At 50.4% G+C, this 16,207-nt stretch overlaps 5 protein-coding genes across 7 annotated transcripts; 2 read left to right on the top strand and 3 right to left on the bottom strand.

Annotated features, from left to right (window-relative positions):
* Nucleotides 1-13: 13 nt before the first annotated feature.
* LOC117591036 (transcription factor grauzone) lies at nucleotides 14-2,280 on the bottom strand. The gene is made up of 4 exons (XM_034284130.1): nucleotides 2,068-2,280; nucleotides 923-2,004; nucleotides 480-864; nucleotides 14-411 (listed from the first exon to the last, which is right to left on the bottom strand). The coding sequence occupies exons 1-4, from the start codon at nucleotides 2,194-2,196 to the stop codon at nucleotides 106-108; spliced, it is 1,902 nt and encodes a 633-aa protein (XP_034140021.1). The 5' UTR covers nucleotides 2,197-2,280; the 3' UTR covers nucleotides 14-105.
* A 297-nt stretch (nucleotides 2,281-2,577) lies between these two features.
* Nucleotides 2,578-3,370, top strand: LOC117591043. The gene is made up of 2 exons (XM_034284138.1): nucleotides 2,578-2,807; nucleotides 2,886-3,370. The coding sequence occupies exons 1-2, from the start codon at nucleotides 2,657-2,659 to the stop codon at nucleotides 3,287-3,289; spliced, it is 555 nt and encodes a 184-aa protein (XP_034140029.1). The 5' UTR covers nucleotides 2,578-2,656; the 3' UTR covers nucleotides 3,290-3,370.
* LOC117591044 (transmembrane protein 242) lies at nucleotides 3,278-4,115 on the bottom strand. Its single transcript, XM_034284139.1, has 3 exons — nucleotides 3,954-4,115; nucleotides 3,641-3,882; nucleotides 3,278-3,566 (listed from the first exon to the last, which is right to left on the bottom strand). The coding sequence occupies exons 1-3, from the start codon at nucleotides 4,018-4,020 to the stop codon at nucleotides 3,435-3,437; spliced, it is 441 nt and encodes a 146-aa protein (XP_034140030.1). The 5' UTR covers nucleotides 4,021-4,115; the 3' UTR covers nucleotides 3,278-3,434.
* A 257-nt stretch (nucleotides 4,116-4,372) lies between these two features.
* On the top strand, nucleotides 4,373-11,704 carry LOC117590971 (DNA-directed RNA polymerase II subunit RPB1). Of its 2 annotated transcripts, XM_034284036.1 has the most exons (5): nucleotides 4,373-4,458; nucleotides 4,535-4,768; nucleotides 5,073-7,316; nucleotides 7,389-9,633; nucleotides 9,746-11,704. In XM_034284036.1, the coding sequence occupies exons 2-5, from the start codon at nucleotides 4,688-4,690 to the stop codon at nucleotides 10,843-10,845; spliced, it is 5,670 nt and encodes a 1,889-aa protein (XP_034139927.1). In that variant the 5' UTR covers nucleotides 4,373-4,458; nucleotides 4,535-4,687; the 3' UTR covers nucleotides 10,846-11,704. The 2 variants fall into 2 exon arrangements, with proteins under 2 accessions (XP_034139927.1, XP_034139928.1); XM_034284037.1 differs by having other exon boundaries at nucleotides 4,405-4,768.
* A 529-nt stretch (nucleotides 11,705-12,233) lies between these two features.
* LOC117590976 (putative ATP-dependent RNA helicase BoYb) lies at nucleotides 12,234-16,187 on the bottom strand. 2 transcript variants are annotated; one of them, XM_034284049.1, is made up of 2 exons: nucleotides 12,668-16,187; nucleotides 12,234-12,575 (listed from the first exon to the last, which is right to left on the bottom strand). In XM_034284049.1, the coding sequence occupies exon 1, from the start codon at nucleotides 16,082-16,084 to the stop codon at nucleotides 12,674-12,676; it is 3,411 nt and encodes a 1,136-aa protein (XP_034139940.1). In that variant the 5' UTR covers nucleotides 16,085-16,187; the 3' UTR covers nucleotides 12,234-12,575; nucleotides 12,668-12,673. The 2 variants fall into 2 exon arrangements, with proteins under 2 accessions (XP_034139940.1, XP_034139939.1); XM_034284048.1 differs by having other exon boundaries at nucleotides 12,234-12,578; nucleotides 12,675-16,187.
* Between the last annotated feature and the right edge of the window lie 20 nt (nucleotides 16,188-16,207).

The raw sequence follows: 16,207 nt of genomic DNA, 5'->3' as shown, positions 1-16,207 counted from the left end.
TTATATATATATGTATACACAACACACACACTCGCGCACAAGCAGACACACTTTAATCCATCACCCGGGCTACAGATGGGGGGCGGGCCACGGAGCGGAATGTTTTCAGTCGAGCGTGGGGGATGCGGAGCTGTTGCTCAGCAGCTCAAAGCTCTCGCCAACGGATGGATCATCCATTAAGTTAACGACCGTTCCCGGAAGATTCACCCCAGCAGTAGCCACGGCAGCAGCAGCCTCAGCCGTAGTGCCGGAACCCAAGGCGGCACTGCTCGTGGGCTGGGAATACTTGCGCACCCAGTCATTTGGATGCATCTTCTTCTTGTGGTTGTGCATGTTGGCGTGGGACTTGAATGTGCGACTGCAGAACTGACACGAGTACAGATCGATTCCGGTGTGCGTGGCCATATGCTCCTACGGAAGGGATTCGATAAAAGGATTAAGTGCAGGGAGTACAGCGTACAGTGGTAAGTACTACTCACAACCAGGGCGCGCGGCAGTTTGAATTCCTTGTCGCAGAGGCTGCACTTGTGCCGCTTGGCGGAGTGATGGTATCTCATGTGGCCGCTGAGTGCGGCACGAGAGGACTTCTCTGCGTTGCACAGCGAACAACGATACTTGTTCTGATTGTCGCGATCGTCGTGACGGGCCAGATGCTTCCGGAGACTCCGCTCGTCCCGCAGCCAGCGGCCGCACAGGTTACACTGTACCTCCGCCACGGGGCCATCCGGATGCAGTGCCTTCTTGTGGATGAGAAAGTTGGCCTTCGAACGGAAATTTGTGCCACATATGTCACAGATAATCGGGGTGAAGTCCGCCGCGTGCATTCGCTTCTCGTGGGCGCTCAGCTCAAATTTGGTGCGGAATCTGTAATGATTGAAATGGATTAAACGATGGCCTATGTGGGAGGCCATGCACGTCTCACGTCTTGCCACAGGTGTCGCAGACCTCGGGACGCTCGGTGCCCTTGTGCCCCTTCAGATGCATGGTCAGGAGGAACTTCTTGGCGAACCGTGCCTGGCATATTGCGCACTGATGCACCAGCTCCTGCTGCTCGGAGTGAAAGCGCAGCATGTGCATCACCTGGCTGTTGCGATTGAGGAAGTTTTTGCGACACGGCTTGCAGCTGAAGTATGTCGGATCCTTGTGGCAGTTCAGATGATCCACATATAGCGTACGCTTCTTGTACCGATTGTTGCAGCACTTCACGTAGCCCAGGACATTGTGCTCCACCCGAAAGTGTCGCTTCAGATCGTTAAAGTCCGCAAGGGGTGCCGCGCACAGGCAACAATCTAGCTTCACATGGGCAGCTATAAATTCGTCCATCTCCTTGATGCTGTTACGCTTCACATTGGGTTCTGTGTCAGTTGCCACCTCAATGGCTGGACGTTTTTTCTTGGCGGGTCTTTTGGTCTTGGGACGGCCCCGTGTCGTTCCGCTGGCTCGGATCGGCACGCAGGGAGCATTGTCCAGCGGAGTCGAGTCGTTGCCTGATGGCACAGGCTCTGGTTTTTGTCTAAGCTCGCGGGCACGTGCTCGAGATTCGCGTAGTGAGAGCCCAGCGAGGGCCTCCCTCGTCTTCTTGTTCTGTTTGTGCTTCTCGTATTTCCTTTTTATGAGCTGGGTTTCCTTTTGTAGATTTTTACGGGGCCTGCCTCTAGGTCGAGTAGGCTTCACAGGATCTGGCTCGATTGCGCTGGGCTCGAATTCCGACTGAAATCGATCGCCATCATCACTGTCCTCATCTTTGGGGGCAAATGCATCGATGACGGGCTCGCACAAAATGTAATCCTTAACATCATCGCCATCGAAGTTGATCTTCGTCTCGATGGGCGACTCCGTATTCCACACGATAAGACCCGGTTCCGGCTCGGGGTCTGAGAATTCGACCTTAAGTTGCAAGGTGCGCTGCTTGTCCGCCACCATGGCGCAAAACTGTTCGAAGCTGGACAGCTGCTGCCAGCATGTGGCGCACAGGCAAGTGGACACCGCATCATTGGCCGCGAGCTGAGGATTGAGCGTTGCATTGCATTTTAATGCTTCAAACAATAAAACCAACCCAACACTCACCACCAGCTGAAGATGCTTTTCTATCAGTCCCGCCAGCTGGCGCATAGTTTGATGACCTGGCCCTCCATCCTCATCAAAGATGGGCACAATGATCTCTGTATCCTCCAGGCAGAGTCGGCATATCATCATCTCATTCGAATATAAAAACCAAAAACTATAAACCAAACCCGTTTAAATACGTGACAGCAGCTGTTTACAGCAGTGTAACCGAGGTTTTATCGATCAAAAATACCGCTGCCTGAGCAGAATGGCTCTAAATTAAAAAATAAAGCTAGACTCTACTAATTTAGAGATTAACTAATAGAGATTGATATCTATGTTGTCAATGACGGGCAGTTGGCGTTGGCGGGCTGCAGGCTTCGGCGGCAATTCGGGTTTAGTTATTTTAGTATTTATTGTGGTAGTATTTCCCTAAACTTCGCCATGGTTCACAACTTTGGGATGTAAATTTGAAAGTAGTTTGACAAAAAACATCGGTGATATCGATATTTCAATCGATGCTTCTACAGCATTGTACAGCACTCTTTTCTTATTCTAAGCGCCGCGCAAAATTTTCTTCCAATCATTTTTACCCAATAACTTCACTAAAATGAACCCAATAACTACTGATAATGTCCCACATGAGCTGGGCGATGACATTTCGGATATTGATATGGAAGAGGTTCCGGCCCAACTGGAAAAGACTTTGAAGCCGACAGTCCATGAGACCAAGAGCCTTTTCAACATCAGCATTAAAGAACGTAAGCGGCCTGGCCGGCTTTTCACACAATCATCTTTTTACTTTACTTTATTCTGCTGTTTTGCGTTTTAAACTCCAGTTTGGGACTCTACCAATAGTGATGAGGAAGTGGAGGAGTACAAGACGGACATCAATATCAAACAGAAGAAGTTTGTGGACTATATAATTGCAGAACACAAAAAGAGCGAGGAATCTCTAAAAGAATACGAGGCTACCCTCGTAGACTTGCACCCGAGCTGTGAGATCAAGCCGAGTGTAGAGCAGCAAGTCTTTCTGGACCAGTCTCCCGACATCCAGAACTTTATACGCGGACACCTGGAATTCCGTAATAGGTGCGAGGCGTTCTGGGTGAAGCACGAGCAAATGAAGGAGTTGCAAGCCCGCATAGTGGAGCGCTTCCAGCTGCTCTTAAACCAAATTGCGCTGAACGCTATAAACCAAAATTTGGCCAATGAACCCAAGAAGCCAGCAAAACAAGGTTAGTTTTAAAATGTATTCTTAGTTATTAAAAAGAGAAATAAACGAAACGATATGTAGAAGAAATAAAAACACTGGCTAACAAAATGGCTGCGTAGCTTCAAAAATATGAATTAATTCTAATTAATGTGAGTTGCTGTTGGTGTATTGCTTATTCCTTGGCCCAGGATCCCAAGTATTTCATCAGGTCCGTAAGACTTTCGAAGTCGGTGCGACTGGCGGGTGGCTCGTCTTTGGTGATGCGCGGCAATGCATTGCCCATCTTCATGCGAAACTCTTGAAACTTGAATGAGAGAATGTCGTTTATATATAGCGAGTACTGTGCGAGTTTGTTATTGGATTTTTCATGGTGCTTACGTCTTTGGCTCCGCTTAGCTTCCAAAATCCATAGCAGAATGCTCCCGTGCCCAAAACGGCATAGAGAGTTCCCCAGCCAAGGGCTCGTAGGGCCAGTGTCGCGCCCTCGTCCATCAGTATTATACCCTGGCGAGTTCCCTGTTGCTGTAACACCTTGCTGTCTGCTTTCTTGGCTGTGGCCAGCGTGCGCGAGAAGCCAAAGAGTGCGGAAATTCCGCCGACTAGTCCTAAAAAAGCAGCGCCTGCATATAAAAAGAATAACCTTTGTCACAAAGCCAATGGAACAAGGATATCTGGGCTGAAAAGCGCTCACCCTGTATGCGAAACTTTCGTTCTTTATCCGCCGTCACTGCATCTGCATTGGCGCCGGCTTCGTTCATCGCTTGCTTAGTTTTTAATTTATTTTGTTTTATTTATTTGTCGTAATGGGTTCATATATTGATACCGATATGGATATTCATACATCGATATATATTTGTTGCTGATGGTATGAATGCCTTTGCGGGATAAATATCATAAGAAGAGAATAAAGGTTTCTTTTATAAAGGAAGTCATGAAAACTAGCCGAAAGTGTAGAGAATTGATTCATTAATCGGATACAACTATAGTTATAGTTTAATATGAAATATATTATCAAAATTGTCTTAAAAGATAAACTGTTTGGTATATTTTGAACGTGATTGTGTATATTTTAGTATTTTTTCGAGGGTCAGGCGGTTTATTAAATCGAAAAATGAGCGGTCACACTAACCATCACGGAAAACGCGGACACCGTGCGCAAAATAAAGCGAAGAAAATTGGTGCAAGCGGCCTAAAACGTACATATAAAATGCAATAGCCAGTAAAAAATTTAGCAGCCACTAATGGTCTTTCCCCCACTGTTTGTTTCCAAAGTGCGCCATTCTTTGTATCCCTCGTGATCAAACCCGATTTCTGCCCATCGATTGGCAGTGGGAGAAAAAGAAAAAGTCTGACGACGACGCGCAGCAGCCCACTGCTGGAACACTCGCAGCCCAGCCTGGCCCAATCTTTTACCCAGTGGCCACAATGAGCACCACCACTGACTCCAAGGCGCCCCTGAGGCAGGTGAAGCGAGTACAGTTTGGAATTTTATCACCTGATGAAATTGTAAGTGCATTTCCTTCAAATGTCTGCGACGCCATATTGAAAAATGATCAAATTTCCAAAAAGTCATCAAACACCAAATGCAAAAATGCAAAAATAATATTTTGTTACGAATTGATGAGCTGGGAAATATGGAAGGGGGGGGGGCAGAATTGTTTTTTATATTGTTAATGCCAAAAATCTATATTATTTTATTTTATATTATTTAAGGTGGGGGGAGGGAGGGGAGCTTATGAGGTGTCATCCGTCTCCCATCTGCCAGAATGTATCGTATTATCTTTCATTATTCCCTTTCGACGTGTTCCAGCGCCGTATGTCCGTTACCGAGGGTGGCGTCCAGTTCGCCGAGACGATGGAGGGAGGCCGACCAAAGTTGGGTGGCCTCATGGATCCCCGACAGGGTGTGATTGACAGGACATCGCGATGTCAGACGTGCGCCGGCAACATGACCGAGTGTCCGGGCCACTTTGGACACATCGACTTGGCCAAGCCGGTTTTCCACATTGGCTTCATCACGAAGACTATCAAGATCCTGCGCTGCGTTTGCTTTTACTGCTCAAAGATGCTCGTCTCGCCGCACAATCCGAAAATCAAGGAGATTGTGGTGAAGTCGAAGGGTCAGCCGCGGAAGCGTCTGGCCTATGTGTATGATCTGTGCAAGGGCAAGACTATTTGCGAGGGCGGCGAGGACATGGATCTGACCAAGGACAACCAACAGCCGGATCCGAACAAGAAGCCTGGCCACGGCGGTTGTGGCCACTACCAGCCCTCGATCCGACGGACTGGCCTAGACTTGTCCGCCGAGTGGAAGCATCCCAACGAGGATTCGCAGGAGAAGAAGATTGTCGTTTCGGCGGAGCGTGTGTGGGAGATCTTGAAGCACATAACCGACGAAGAGTGCTTCATTCTGGGCATGGACCCGAAATACGCCCGTCCCGACTGGATGATTGTCACCGTACTGCCCGTTCCACCACTGGCCGTGCGTCCGGCTGTTGTCATGTTCGGAGCGGCAAAGAATCAGGACGATTTGACCCACAAGCTGTCGGACATCATCAAGGCCAACAATGAGCTGCGCAAGAATGAGGCAAGTGGTGCAGCGGCCCACGTTATACAGGAGAACATCAAGATGCTGCAGTTCCATGTGGCCACGCTGGTGGACAACGATATGCCCGGCATGCCCAGGGCCATGCAGAAGTCGGGCAAGCCCCTGAAGGCGATTAAGGCGCGTCTGAAGGGTAAGGAGGGTCGCATTCGTGGCAACTTGATGGGCAAACGTGTGGACTTCTCAGCGCGTACTGTCATCACACCCGATCCCAATTTGCGCATCGATCAGGTCGGTGTGCCGCGTTCAATAGCCCAGAACTTGACCTTCCCCGAGCTGGTCACTCCATTCAATATCGATCGCATGCAGGAGCTGGTGCGTCGCGGCAACTCGCAATATCCGGGCGCCAAGTACATTGTCCGAGACAATGGGGAGCGCATCGATTTGCGATTCCATCCGAAATCGTCGGATCTCCATTTGCAGTGCGGCTACAAGGTGGAGAGGCATCTGCGTGACGATGATCTTGTGATCTTCAATCGCCAGCCCACGCTCCATAAGATGAGTATGATGGGGCATCGTGTGAAGGTGCTGCCCTGGTCCACGTTCCGCATGAACCTCTCCTGCACATCGCCCTACAATGCCGATTTCGATGGCGACGAGATGAACCTCCATGTGCCGCAGTCCATGGAGACGCGCGCCGAGGTGGAGAACATTCACATCACACCGCGACAGATAATCACGCCGCAGGCAAACAAGCCGGTCATGGGCATTGTGCAGGACACCCTCACCGCCGTGCGAAAGATGACCAAGCGTGATGTGTTCATCACACGCGAACAGGTGATGAATCTGCTGATGTTTCTGCCCACGTGGGATGGCAAAATGCCACAGCCGTGCATCCTCAAGCCACGGCCCCTGTGGACGGGCAAGCAGATATTCTCATTGATCATACCCGGCAATGTGAACATGATACGCACCCATTCGACGCATCCCGATGAGGAGGATGATGGCCCCTACAAGTGGATATCGCCCGGCGACACCAAGGTAATGGTGGAGCACGGCGACCTCATCATGGGCATACTCTGCAAGAAGACGCTGGGCACATCGGCGGGCTCACTGCTGCACATCTGTTTCCTGGAGCTGGGCCACGAGATAGCCGGACGCTTCTACGGCAACATTCAGACGGTGATCAACAATTGGCTGCTGCTCGAGGGTCACAGCATTGGTATTGGCGACACCATTGCCGATCCGCAGACCTATAATGAAATTCAGATGGCCATCAAGAAGGCCAAGGATGATGTCATCAATGTTATCCAGAAGGCCCACAACATGGAGCTGGAGCCGACGCCCGGTAATACGCTTCGTCAGACCTTTGAGAACAAGGTGAATCGAATTCTGAACGATGCTCGTGACAAGACTGGTGGCTCAGCCAAGAAATCCCTCACTGAATATAACAATCTAAAGGCCATGGTGGTGTCCGGCTCCAAGGGATCCAACATTAACATCTCTCAGGTACAGTCTCGAGCATAAATCAGCTCCTTGGAAGTCGTCGCCTAATCGCTGTTTCTTTCTTTCTGTACCCAGGTTATTGCTTGCGTGGGACAACAGAATGTGGAGGGTAAGCGTATCCCTTATGGTTTCCGTAAGCGCACTCTGCCGCATTTCATTAAGGACGATTATGGTCCCGAGTCGCGTGGCTTTGTGGAGAATTCATATCTGGCCGGACTGACACCATCAGAGTTCTACTTCCATGCTATGGGCGGTCGTGAGGGTCTCATTGATACGGCGGTGAAAACAGCCGAAACTGGCTACATCCAGCGACGTCTGATCAAGGCCATGGAGTCGGTGATGGTCAATTATGATGGCACCGTGCGTAACTCGGTGGGCCAGCTGATCCAGCTGCGTTACGGTGAGGATGGCCTCTGCGGCGAGCTGGTTGAGTTCCAGAACATGCCCACCGTGAAGCTCTCGAACAAGGCGTTCGAGAAGCGCTTCAAGTTCGATTGGTCGAACGAGCGCTACATGCGCAAGGTCTTCACCGATGAGGTGATCAAAGAGATGACCGATAGCAGCGAGGCCATACAGGATCTCGAATCGGAGTGGGATCATCTGATGCACGATCGCGATAACTTGCGAGTTATCTTCCCCAATGGTGATTCGAAGGTGGTGCTGCCGTGCAATCTGCAGCGCATGATTTGGAACGTACAGAAGATATTCCACATTAACAAGCGACTGCCCACAGACCTCTCGCCCATGCGGGTGATCAAGGGCGTGAAGACACTGCTGGAGCGTTGCGTGATTGTGACGGGCGCTGATCGCATATCGAAGCAGGCGAACGAGAATGCCACATTGCTGTTTCAGTGCCTCATTCGGTCGACGCTGTGCACGAAATATGTGTCCGAGGAGTTTCGCCTGTCGACGGAGGCCTTTGAGTGGCTGATCGGTGAGATTGAGACACGCTTCCAGCAGGCCCAGGCGAATCCTGGCGAGATGGTTGGCGCTTTGGCCGCTCAGAGTTTGGGCGAACCGGCCACACAGATGACACTCAATACGTTCCATTTTGCTGGTGTGTCCTCGAAGAACGTGACACTGGGTGTGCCCAGGCTCAAGGAGATCATCAACATCTCGAAAAAGCCTAAGGCCCCATCTCTGACGGTATTTCTGACAGGCGGCGCCGCCCGTGATGCCGAGAAGGCCAAGAATGTGCTGTGCCGCCTTGAGCACACGACTCTGCGCAAGGTGACGGCCAATACGGCCATCTATTACGATCCGGATCCACAGCGAACGGTTATATCGGAGGATCAGGAGTTTGTCAATGTCTACTATGAGATGCCCGACTTTGATCCGACCCGAATCTCGCCCTGGTTGCTGCGCATCGAGCTCGACCGCAAACGGATGACGGACAAGAAGCTGACCATGGAGCAGATTGCCGAGAAGATCAATGTGGGCTTTGGCGAAGATCTCAATTGCATCTTCAACGATGACAATGCGGACAAGCTGGTGCTGCGCATTCGGATCATGAACAACGAGGAGAATAAGTTCCAGGACGAGGACGAGGCCGTCGATAAGATGGAGGATGATATGTTCTTGCGCTGCATCGAGGCCAATATGCTGTCGGACATGACGCTGCAGGGCATCGAGGCCATTGGCAAGGTCTACATGCATTTGCCGCAAACGGACAGCAAGAAGCGAATTGTCATCACCGAAACGGGCGAGTTCAAGGCCATCGGCGAGTGGCTGCTCGAGACGGACGGCACATCGATGATGAAGGTCCTCTCCGAGCGGGACGTTGACCCCATACGCACCTCCTCCAATGACATTTGCGAGATCTTCCAGGTGCTGGGCATCGAGGCGGTGCGAAAGTCTGTCGAGAAGGAGATGAACGCGGTGCTGCAGTTCTACGGCCTGTACGTGAACTACCGCCATTTGGCTCTGTTGTGCGATGTGATGACCGCCAAGGGCCATCTGATGGCCATCACACGTCACGGCATCAACAGGCAGGATACCGGCGCCCTTATGCGCTGCTCCTTCGAAGAGACGGTGGACGTGCTCATGGATGCGGCTGCCCATGCGGAAACGGATCCCATGCGGGGTGTATCCGAGAACATAATCATGGGACAGCTGCCCAAGATGGGCACCGGCTGCTTCGATCTGTTGCTGGATGCCGAGAAGTGTCGCTTCGGCATTGAGATACCCAATACCCTGGGCAGCAGCATGCTGGGTGGCACGGCCATGTTCATTGGCGGTGGCTCCACCCCGAGCATGACGCCCCCGATGACGCCGTGGGTGAACTGCAATACGCCACGCTACTTCTCGCCTCCGGGGCATGGTAAGTTGATCGTTGTCTATAGCTGTGGCTATGTCGCCGTCTCTGTCTATCATTTATGTTTCCATCTCGCTTTAATTCGAAATTCTCTTCTCTATTTGTCCGCTTTTTGCAGTGAGCGCCATGACACCGGGTGGACCAAGTTTTTCGCCATCAGCCGCCTCCGATGCGTCTGGCATGTCGCCAAGCTGGTCGCCCGCACATCCGGGCTCCTCGCCCAGCTCTCCGGCACCCTCGATGTCACCGTACTACCCGGCCTCGCCCAGCGTATCGCCATCGTACTCGCCGACGAGTCCTAACTACACGGCCTCGTCGCCCGGCGGTGCATCGCCCAACTACTCACCCTCGAGTCCCAACTATTCGCCGACATCGCCGCTATATGCTGCGCCCAGTCCACGGTATGCCTCCACCACGCCCAACTTTAATCCGCAGTCTACGGGCTACTCGCCATCGGCATCTGGCTACTCGCCCACATCGCCGGTCTACTCGCCCACATCCAACTTCCCGTCGAGTCCGTCGTTTGCGGGCAGCGGCAGCAACATGTACTCTCCGGGCAATGCCTATTCGCCCAGTTCCACCAATTATTCGCCGAACTCGCCCTCATACTCCCCGACATCGCCCTCGTACTCCCCATCGAGTCCCTCGTACTCGCCCACGTCGCCTTGCTATTCGCCAACATCCCCTTCGTATTCGCCCACATCACCCAACTATACACCAGCGACGCCCTCGTATTCGCCTACATCGCCAAACTATTCGGCCTCGCCCCACTACTCGCCGGCATCGCCGGCCTACTCCCAGACAGGGGCCAAGTACTCGCCGACGTCTCCGACTTATTCGCCGCCATCGCCCTCGTACGATGGCTCTCCAGGATCGCCACAATACACGCCCGGCTCGCCTCAATATTCACCGGCCTCTCCGAAGTACTCGCCCACATCACCACTGTACTCGCCCAGCTCCCCGCAGCACTCGCCGTCGAATCAGTACAGTCCCACTGGATCCACCTATTCGGCCACAAGCCCACGGTATTCCCCCAATATGTCAATCTACTCGCCGAGCAGCACCAAATACTCGCCGACATCGCCAACGTACACGCCCACGGCACGCAACTATTCACCAACATCGCCCATGTACTCGCCCACGGCGCCTTCGCACTATAGTCCCACAAGTCCAGCGTACTCGCCCAGCAGTCCCACGTTCGAGGAGAGCGACGACTGAGCCGCGGGGAACCCTGGAGGAAGAGGAGGAGGAGGAGGAGGTGGTGGTGGTTCCGAAACAGAGTTTTAGCTAAGAATCAACGCACAATCAGCATGCGACACGAAGGCGAAACTGAAACTGAAACCCCCCAAGAAGCGCACTTAAAAAAAGCATACAATGTACTGGCCTATTGATTGTGTGTGTTCCATTACAATATTCGTTGCTTTTTTTAAGTCTAGTTCATAAGATAGCTCAACGATTTAGCTGCAGCTGCAACTGCAATAGCAATAGCAATAGCAATAGCAATAGCAACATCCACCTATTCGGCCACAAGCCCACGGTATTCGCGGGCCAATATGTCAATCTGCAATGGCAATGTTGCCATAGCAACATCAAACGTTTTAATAACATTCAGCCTGTATCGGGATGGCTGATTGTTGAATAATATAATCCAATTATTATGTAACAAGATATATTTTTTTAGCACCAACTCCGCCGGATGGCGAAGTCATTATCAAATTGTTATTATCAACGCAGCTGCGTTTCGTACACATAAATATAAATCAAGTCTCGTTGTAAGAGTGCAGCAGAGAAGCGAGCAAGCGTCAAGTATGTATTCGTCCAAAGAACATACGACCATGCCACACATGCCACACACACCCCACACCCCACATACATTTGATTACGTATAGATCTATGACGATTGCTAAACAAAATTGTAAATTATGACAGAAACGTATTGAATATATGAATATGGCGATCAATTGCTAAACAAAATTGTAAATTATGACAGAAACTTATTGAATATGGCGATCAATTGCTAAACAAAATTGTAAATTATGACAAACGTATTGAATATACAATCAAAAAAATATCTAAAGCACATTCTTGTTTGTTGTTCGTAAATCGTAAATGAAGAAACCTGTTCTTGTGTGCTGTGTAAATGTCCCTAACAAGTGTCGAATATTTGTGTCTGTAAGTTTGTTGTAAAAATGTTTCAATTATGTGTTACGTATTTGTCGCAGCCTTTGTGTTCAAGAGTTACTTTACTTGCTGTACCAGAATAAACAATTCAATCTAACAAATGGGAACGAGCACAAATTAGAATGGTACAGAAATTAGAAGCGACAATTTTAATGCGTTAGAACCTATGGCTCTTATTTCTGAAAGACTTTTTCCATTGCCTGCACAGCTTTGCTAATTGTCCCCGAGATTTTGTTTGTGGTGTGTAATTGATGCATGTGTTTGCTGCTTCAGGTTGATGTCAGTTGATGACTTAAGCTCAAAAAATAAAATATACAACAATTTAAGTTAAAAAACGGACAACATTTAAATATATTTATTTATGAATTGAATGAAATTTTATACGGTTTTGTATTAAATTAATCAAATATTTAACATTTTGTCCATTTTTAGAATTTTCAGAAATTAGAATCAACCCACAATGTGGTTCTAGTTTGCGAGATTCTGCTGTACCACCCTTGGGGTTCGGGGAAGCACACTTGGGTGGGACTGACTGTCTGTAGTGCTCTAGACATTTGTAAGCTGAGAGACCAATACCCCACACAGGAGTTTGGCAAACAATTGTTTGTTATGAGGTTGGTTTATTCATGCGTTTGCGTGTCGCAAGTGTCAAGTGCACATTGCGTTATCAATATGTTAGCTATGGCATGCAAAGATACTTCAGATTTGGAAGTAATTGTAAACTTTGGAATCGCCATCTATTTCATGCTGCGTGGCTCATGCTCTTCCTCGTTTGACGATTCACGGTCCAAGTGCATGGTCGAGAGTAAGTTAAATGAATCTATTAGTTAGTTACTAAACATTTGTGAGCATAACTTACAGACGTTTATGTCATGTGAATCTTCCTGTAGTCTTCAGGTCGCTCCACACCATCCTCCGATTCGGATTCGGACACGGGCTCCTCGCTGCTTTCTGCGCACGCAGAGTGTTTAAGCACACCCCATCCATGATCCTTCATCAACTGTTTGAGGAAGTTTTTCTCACGCAGGTGCCACTTTTCCTCCATCGCAATCTTGTCGTAGTTCGGTTGAAAGAACTTCAAGTGAACAAATTGTGTTGGATGGTAGCCTGGTTTCACCTTTTGCAGCTCAATGTACACAGTGCGCCCCCTCATGGCATGTTGTATGCCTTTGAGGATCATGCGTGTGTTTACAAAGAACTCATGGACACTACTGAAGTTGCAAGTGGAGGCTCCAGATCCATCTACAGGTCCATCTGCCGGGATGGCCTTGAAGTAAATGCAGGTTCCGTGTTGGACACATGTCTTGTAGGACATCTTTTCATCGACCATCGTGACCTGCAGATGGAGGGCTTGGGGTGTCTGGAAGTATTTGACATTGGGACGCGATCCAGATTGGAGTATAAGAGCAGCATTGCTCGCTGTTATTCCTGTATTGGTGGATAGTTGCTTGCCGTTTGATTTTTTGTTTATTTCTTGTTGCGACTTCTTCTTGGACTCCTTCGAGGGCTGGACTGTGGGGGCTTCAGTCAACATCTGATGGCGATTATTCGAAGCCGTCGAGCGAGTGGCCGTTTGCATATCCTCGATGCGATCCAGCGCTTCGCATCTCATGAAGCAGTCGTAAAAATCTTTCACTGGTACAACTTTCAGATCGGAAGCTTCTGATTCTTCAGGCTGCTCCTGCTCCTGCTCCTGGTCCTGGTCCTGTTCCTGGTCAACAGGCACTGCAGGTCTCTGACTCTGCTTAGGTTCCAGCATGCCGTTGGTCTCTTCCAGATCCATCTTAAGCCTTTGGGCCTCCAGTACAAACTCTAACCCGGCCTGCGGCCAAACGTCTTGTTCTGAGGGTGAGCACTTGCCCATGTCTTCGACGATGTGCTGGTCTTTGTGCCCATTGGCCACCTGTTCCTGTTCCTGTGCATGTTCCTGTTCCTGTTCTGGTGGCTCTTGGGGAATCGTGGGATCGTCCAGCTTGATAAGCTCCTCAAAGAACTTCAAAATCTTCGCTTTGGTTGCGGCACATCGCTTGCTCATTTTGGCCTCGATCTGGGCTCTGAACAGGTTCAAGTGGAGATTGAATGTCTTCAATGACTTAAGATAGACCATGGACGCCATGCATGAGACGAAGATCGTGTGCGAAGTGGAGAAGACGACTTTGGCCTGGACGAAGTGGTCCTTGGGCGCATTATCCAGCCAGTTTTCAACCGTATTCGCGTCTACGCGAGCATAGTACCGATCACCCATGTGGTTAATCATTCCCAGCAGGCGCAGGTCAATGGACAACGGCGGCTCGTTGACGTACTCATCGGGGCAGATATGGAGCGACTTGCACTTGGTCTCGAAACGGCGCGTGTTATGGTCCATTGCCTGGACGAGCACCATGATGGACGACTGGTACACATTTTCATTCTCAATGGGTGGCACACTAAGCACCCGGACACGCTCATAGACATAGCCAGCTACTGCCCCAGGCTCGGGCTTCCACAGGCACACGGCTTGGTGTCTCGGTGGCCAGTAGCGCGGTAGTGGTTTCGCCTTATCCCCACTGAGCCTTATATTCATCAGAGCCGGCAAATTACGGTCAGGGTTTAGACTGTACCATTTACCCTCCATGGGCTTGTGCTCGAAGGCGATCACGCTGTAGTGTCCCGGAGAGTGCACGTGGACCACGTTGACCTTAATGTCTCCCTCACAGGGCACAGCCGATGAACGGCGATCTGATTCATGAAGATAATGACGATCCTCGCATCTGGTATTCCAGCAGTCGCCGTGGCTCAGGATCTCCCCGCACATTGGCTTTGCGATTGTTTTCGTCATGTTTAACTGCTTTCGGATGCGAGCAGCCATCTCCACGATTTTGGGATCCACTTTGTTGCGGAGCAGCATGAAGTCAACCAGACGTGGCAGCTGCCTGGCATTTGTCTCATCCAACAGGGCAAGCGAATCCAGGATCCGTTGATCCTTTGCAGTGGCTGTCGGAGGGGCTGGTGCCTTGGAAGGTTCCAGGGCGTTGGCCACATTGTCGGAAAGAAACATGAAACGCTTCTTGAACCTGCTCCATGAGCTGCTCATGTTGTAGTGGATGATGGTGTGCGCATTGCGTATCCTCAACTCGGGACAGTTGTCGGTGCAGACAAAGATGACGCCCCGACTGTCACACGTCCAGCTGCATACCTTATCGAGCTGCTCCATATCCATGGTCTGGTAGTAAGCCAGACATTGGTATCCGTACTCCGCTAAGGCCACACCCAGCTGGGCCATTTCCACATCCTTATCGCAGAATATTATGGTGCGATAATCTTCCGGCGGGCGCTGACGAAGCATATTTACGATCGCAGCAACCTTGTCCTTGGGTCCGACCATATTGACCAACAATCGCATACCTCCATAGAGAGCAGCTTCCAGGAGATCGCCAAATATCAGGCACGGATATTGATTGAAACGCCGCATCTGAGCAAACAGGGATGGAGTCAAGTGTTGGCAAACCATCAGCACCTGTGGACGTGGATAATGTTGGGAGCCTTTGCGTATTGGCCTACTATGTTTGGCCGTCATGCTTGGAATGTACTGCTGGGCCAGCTTCAGTTCCTCTTGCTGCATCAGTTCCACGTCATCGAAGGCCACTATCTGCAGCTGATTAAGCTTTAGCAGGCCCTCCCCTTGCCGGCATGCGTTGGCAAATCGGGCGGGGGTGGCCACCAAGATGCCTATTTCGCTGATCCACGCGCCCATTAATGTGACAGTACACTCCGATGGAACGGTCAACACCTTTGTCACCCTAATGGTCGACAAGTCCTCCAAGGTCTCATCCTGGGGCATGAGTGCTCTGCATAGGGCGGCCACCTGCTCCATTCGAGCCACGTCTGGAACTAGAATCAGAACAATGGGTCCAATTCCATGTGAGATATTCAACAAGTCATCCGCCATTTCTCTCTTCTGGCGATTTGCGGCCAGAGTCGTACTGGCAGCGTGACAAATCGGCGGCACATATCCCATTGTGCGGCCGCTGCGTGGGGCACTCACAATGAGCACACCGTGACCCGGTCCATTGAGGATATGTGGCCAGGCATAGCTCTGCAGCCGCTGCAGACGGTTCAGGCCCAGTTTCCTCATCCTGTGCACAATATCCGGCAGCATCGAAACCTCTGCGAATGTGCGAAACGGCGTCACATTCACATTTGCATGGGCCACTGCATATTCAGAGCAGTTTGCCCCCATAAGCGGTTGGACAAAATTCTCAAGCTTGAGCAAATTATTATTCTTGTCGTCTGACATTTTGTGGCCGTTGGACTGATCGCTTTTCGGATGCTTCTCAACTTCGTCGATTTGTTTTGGTTCACTACTTTTGTAGAAATGGCCAAGCGGAAGAAAGGATCGGCATGAAGGTGGCTGCGCTGC

The sequence above is a fragment of the Drosophila guanche genome, unplaced genomic scaffold (assembly GCF_900245975.1).
Source record: "Drosophila guanche unplaced genomic scaffold, DGUA_6, whole genome shotgun sequence".
Lineage (NCBI taxonomy): Eukaryota > Metazoa > Arthropoda > Insecta > Diptera > Drosophilidae > Drosophila > Drosophila guanche.
The sequence above is the reverse complement of the archived record's forward strand: the minus strand, read 5'-3'. Positions and strand labels throughout refer to the sequence as shown.

What these genes read in the sequence shown, in the direction of transcription:
- LOC117591036 (XM_034284130.1), bottom strand. Translation starts at nt 2,196, where the DNA reads ATGATGATATGCCGACTCTGCCTGGAGGATACAGAGATCATTGTGCCC. An exon ending in AAAAGCATCTTCAGCTGGTG is followed by an intron (nt 2,005 to 2,067) that starts GTGAGTGTTGGG and finishes CTCAATCCTCAG; the next exon opens with CTCGCGGCCAATGATGCGGT. An exon ending in AACTGCCGCGCGCCCTGGTT is followed by an intron (nt 412 to 479) that starts GTGAGTAGTACT and finishes TCCCTTCCGTAG; the next exon opens with GAGCATATGGCCACGCACAC.
- LOC117591044 (XM_034284139.1), bottom strand. Translation starts at nt 4,020, where the DNA reads ATGAACGAAGCCGGCGCCAATGCAGATGCAGTGACGGCGGATAAAGAA. An exon ending in ACGAAAGTTTCGCATACAGG is followed by an intron (nt 3,883 to 3,953) that starts GTGAGCGCTTTT and finishes TTTTATATGCAG; the next exon opens with GCGCTGCTTTTTTAGGACTA. An exon ending in AGCTAAGCGGAGCCAAAGAC is followed by an intron (nt 3,567 to 3,640) that starts GTAAGCACCATG and finishes CTCTCATTCAAG; the next exon opens with TTTCAAGAGTTTCGCATGAA.
- LOC117590971 (XM_034284036.1), top strand. Translation starts at nt 4,688, where the DNA reads ATGAGCACCACCACTGACTCCAAGGCGCCCCTGAGGCAGGTGAAGCGA. An exon ending in TTTTATCACCTGATGAAATT is followed by an intron (nt 4,769 to 5,072) that starts GTAAGTGCATTT and finishes GACGTGTTCCAG; the next exon opens with CGCCGTATGTCCGTTACCGA. An exon ending in CTTCTCGCCTCCGGGGCATG is followed by an intron (nt 9,634 to 9,745) that starts GTAAGTTGATCG and finishes CGCTTTTTGCAG; the next exon opens with TGAGCGCCATGACACCGGGT.
- LOC117590976 (XM_034284049.1), bottom strand. Translation starts at nt 16,084, where the DNA reads ATGTCAGACGACAAGAATAATAATTTGCTCAAGCTTGAGAATTTTGTC.
- LOC117591043 (XM_034284138.1), top strand. Translation starts at nt 2,657, where the DNA reads ATGAACCCAATAACTACTGATAATGTCCCACATGAGCTGGGCGATGAC. An exon ending in CAACATCAGCATTAAAGAAC is followed by an intron (nt 2,808 to 2,885) that starts GTAAGCGGCCTG and finishes TTTAAACTCCAG; the next exon opens with TTTGGGACTCTACCAATAGT.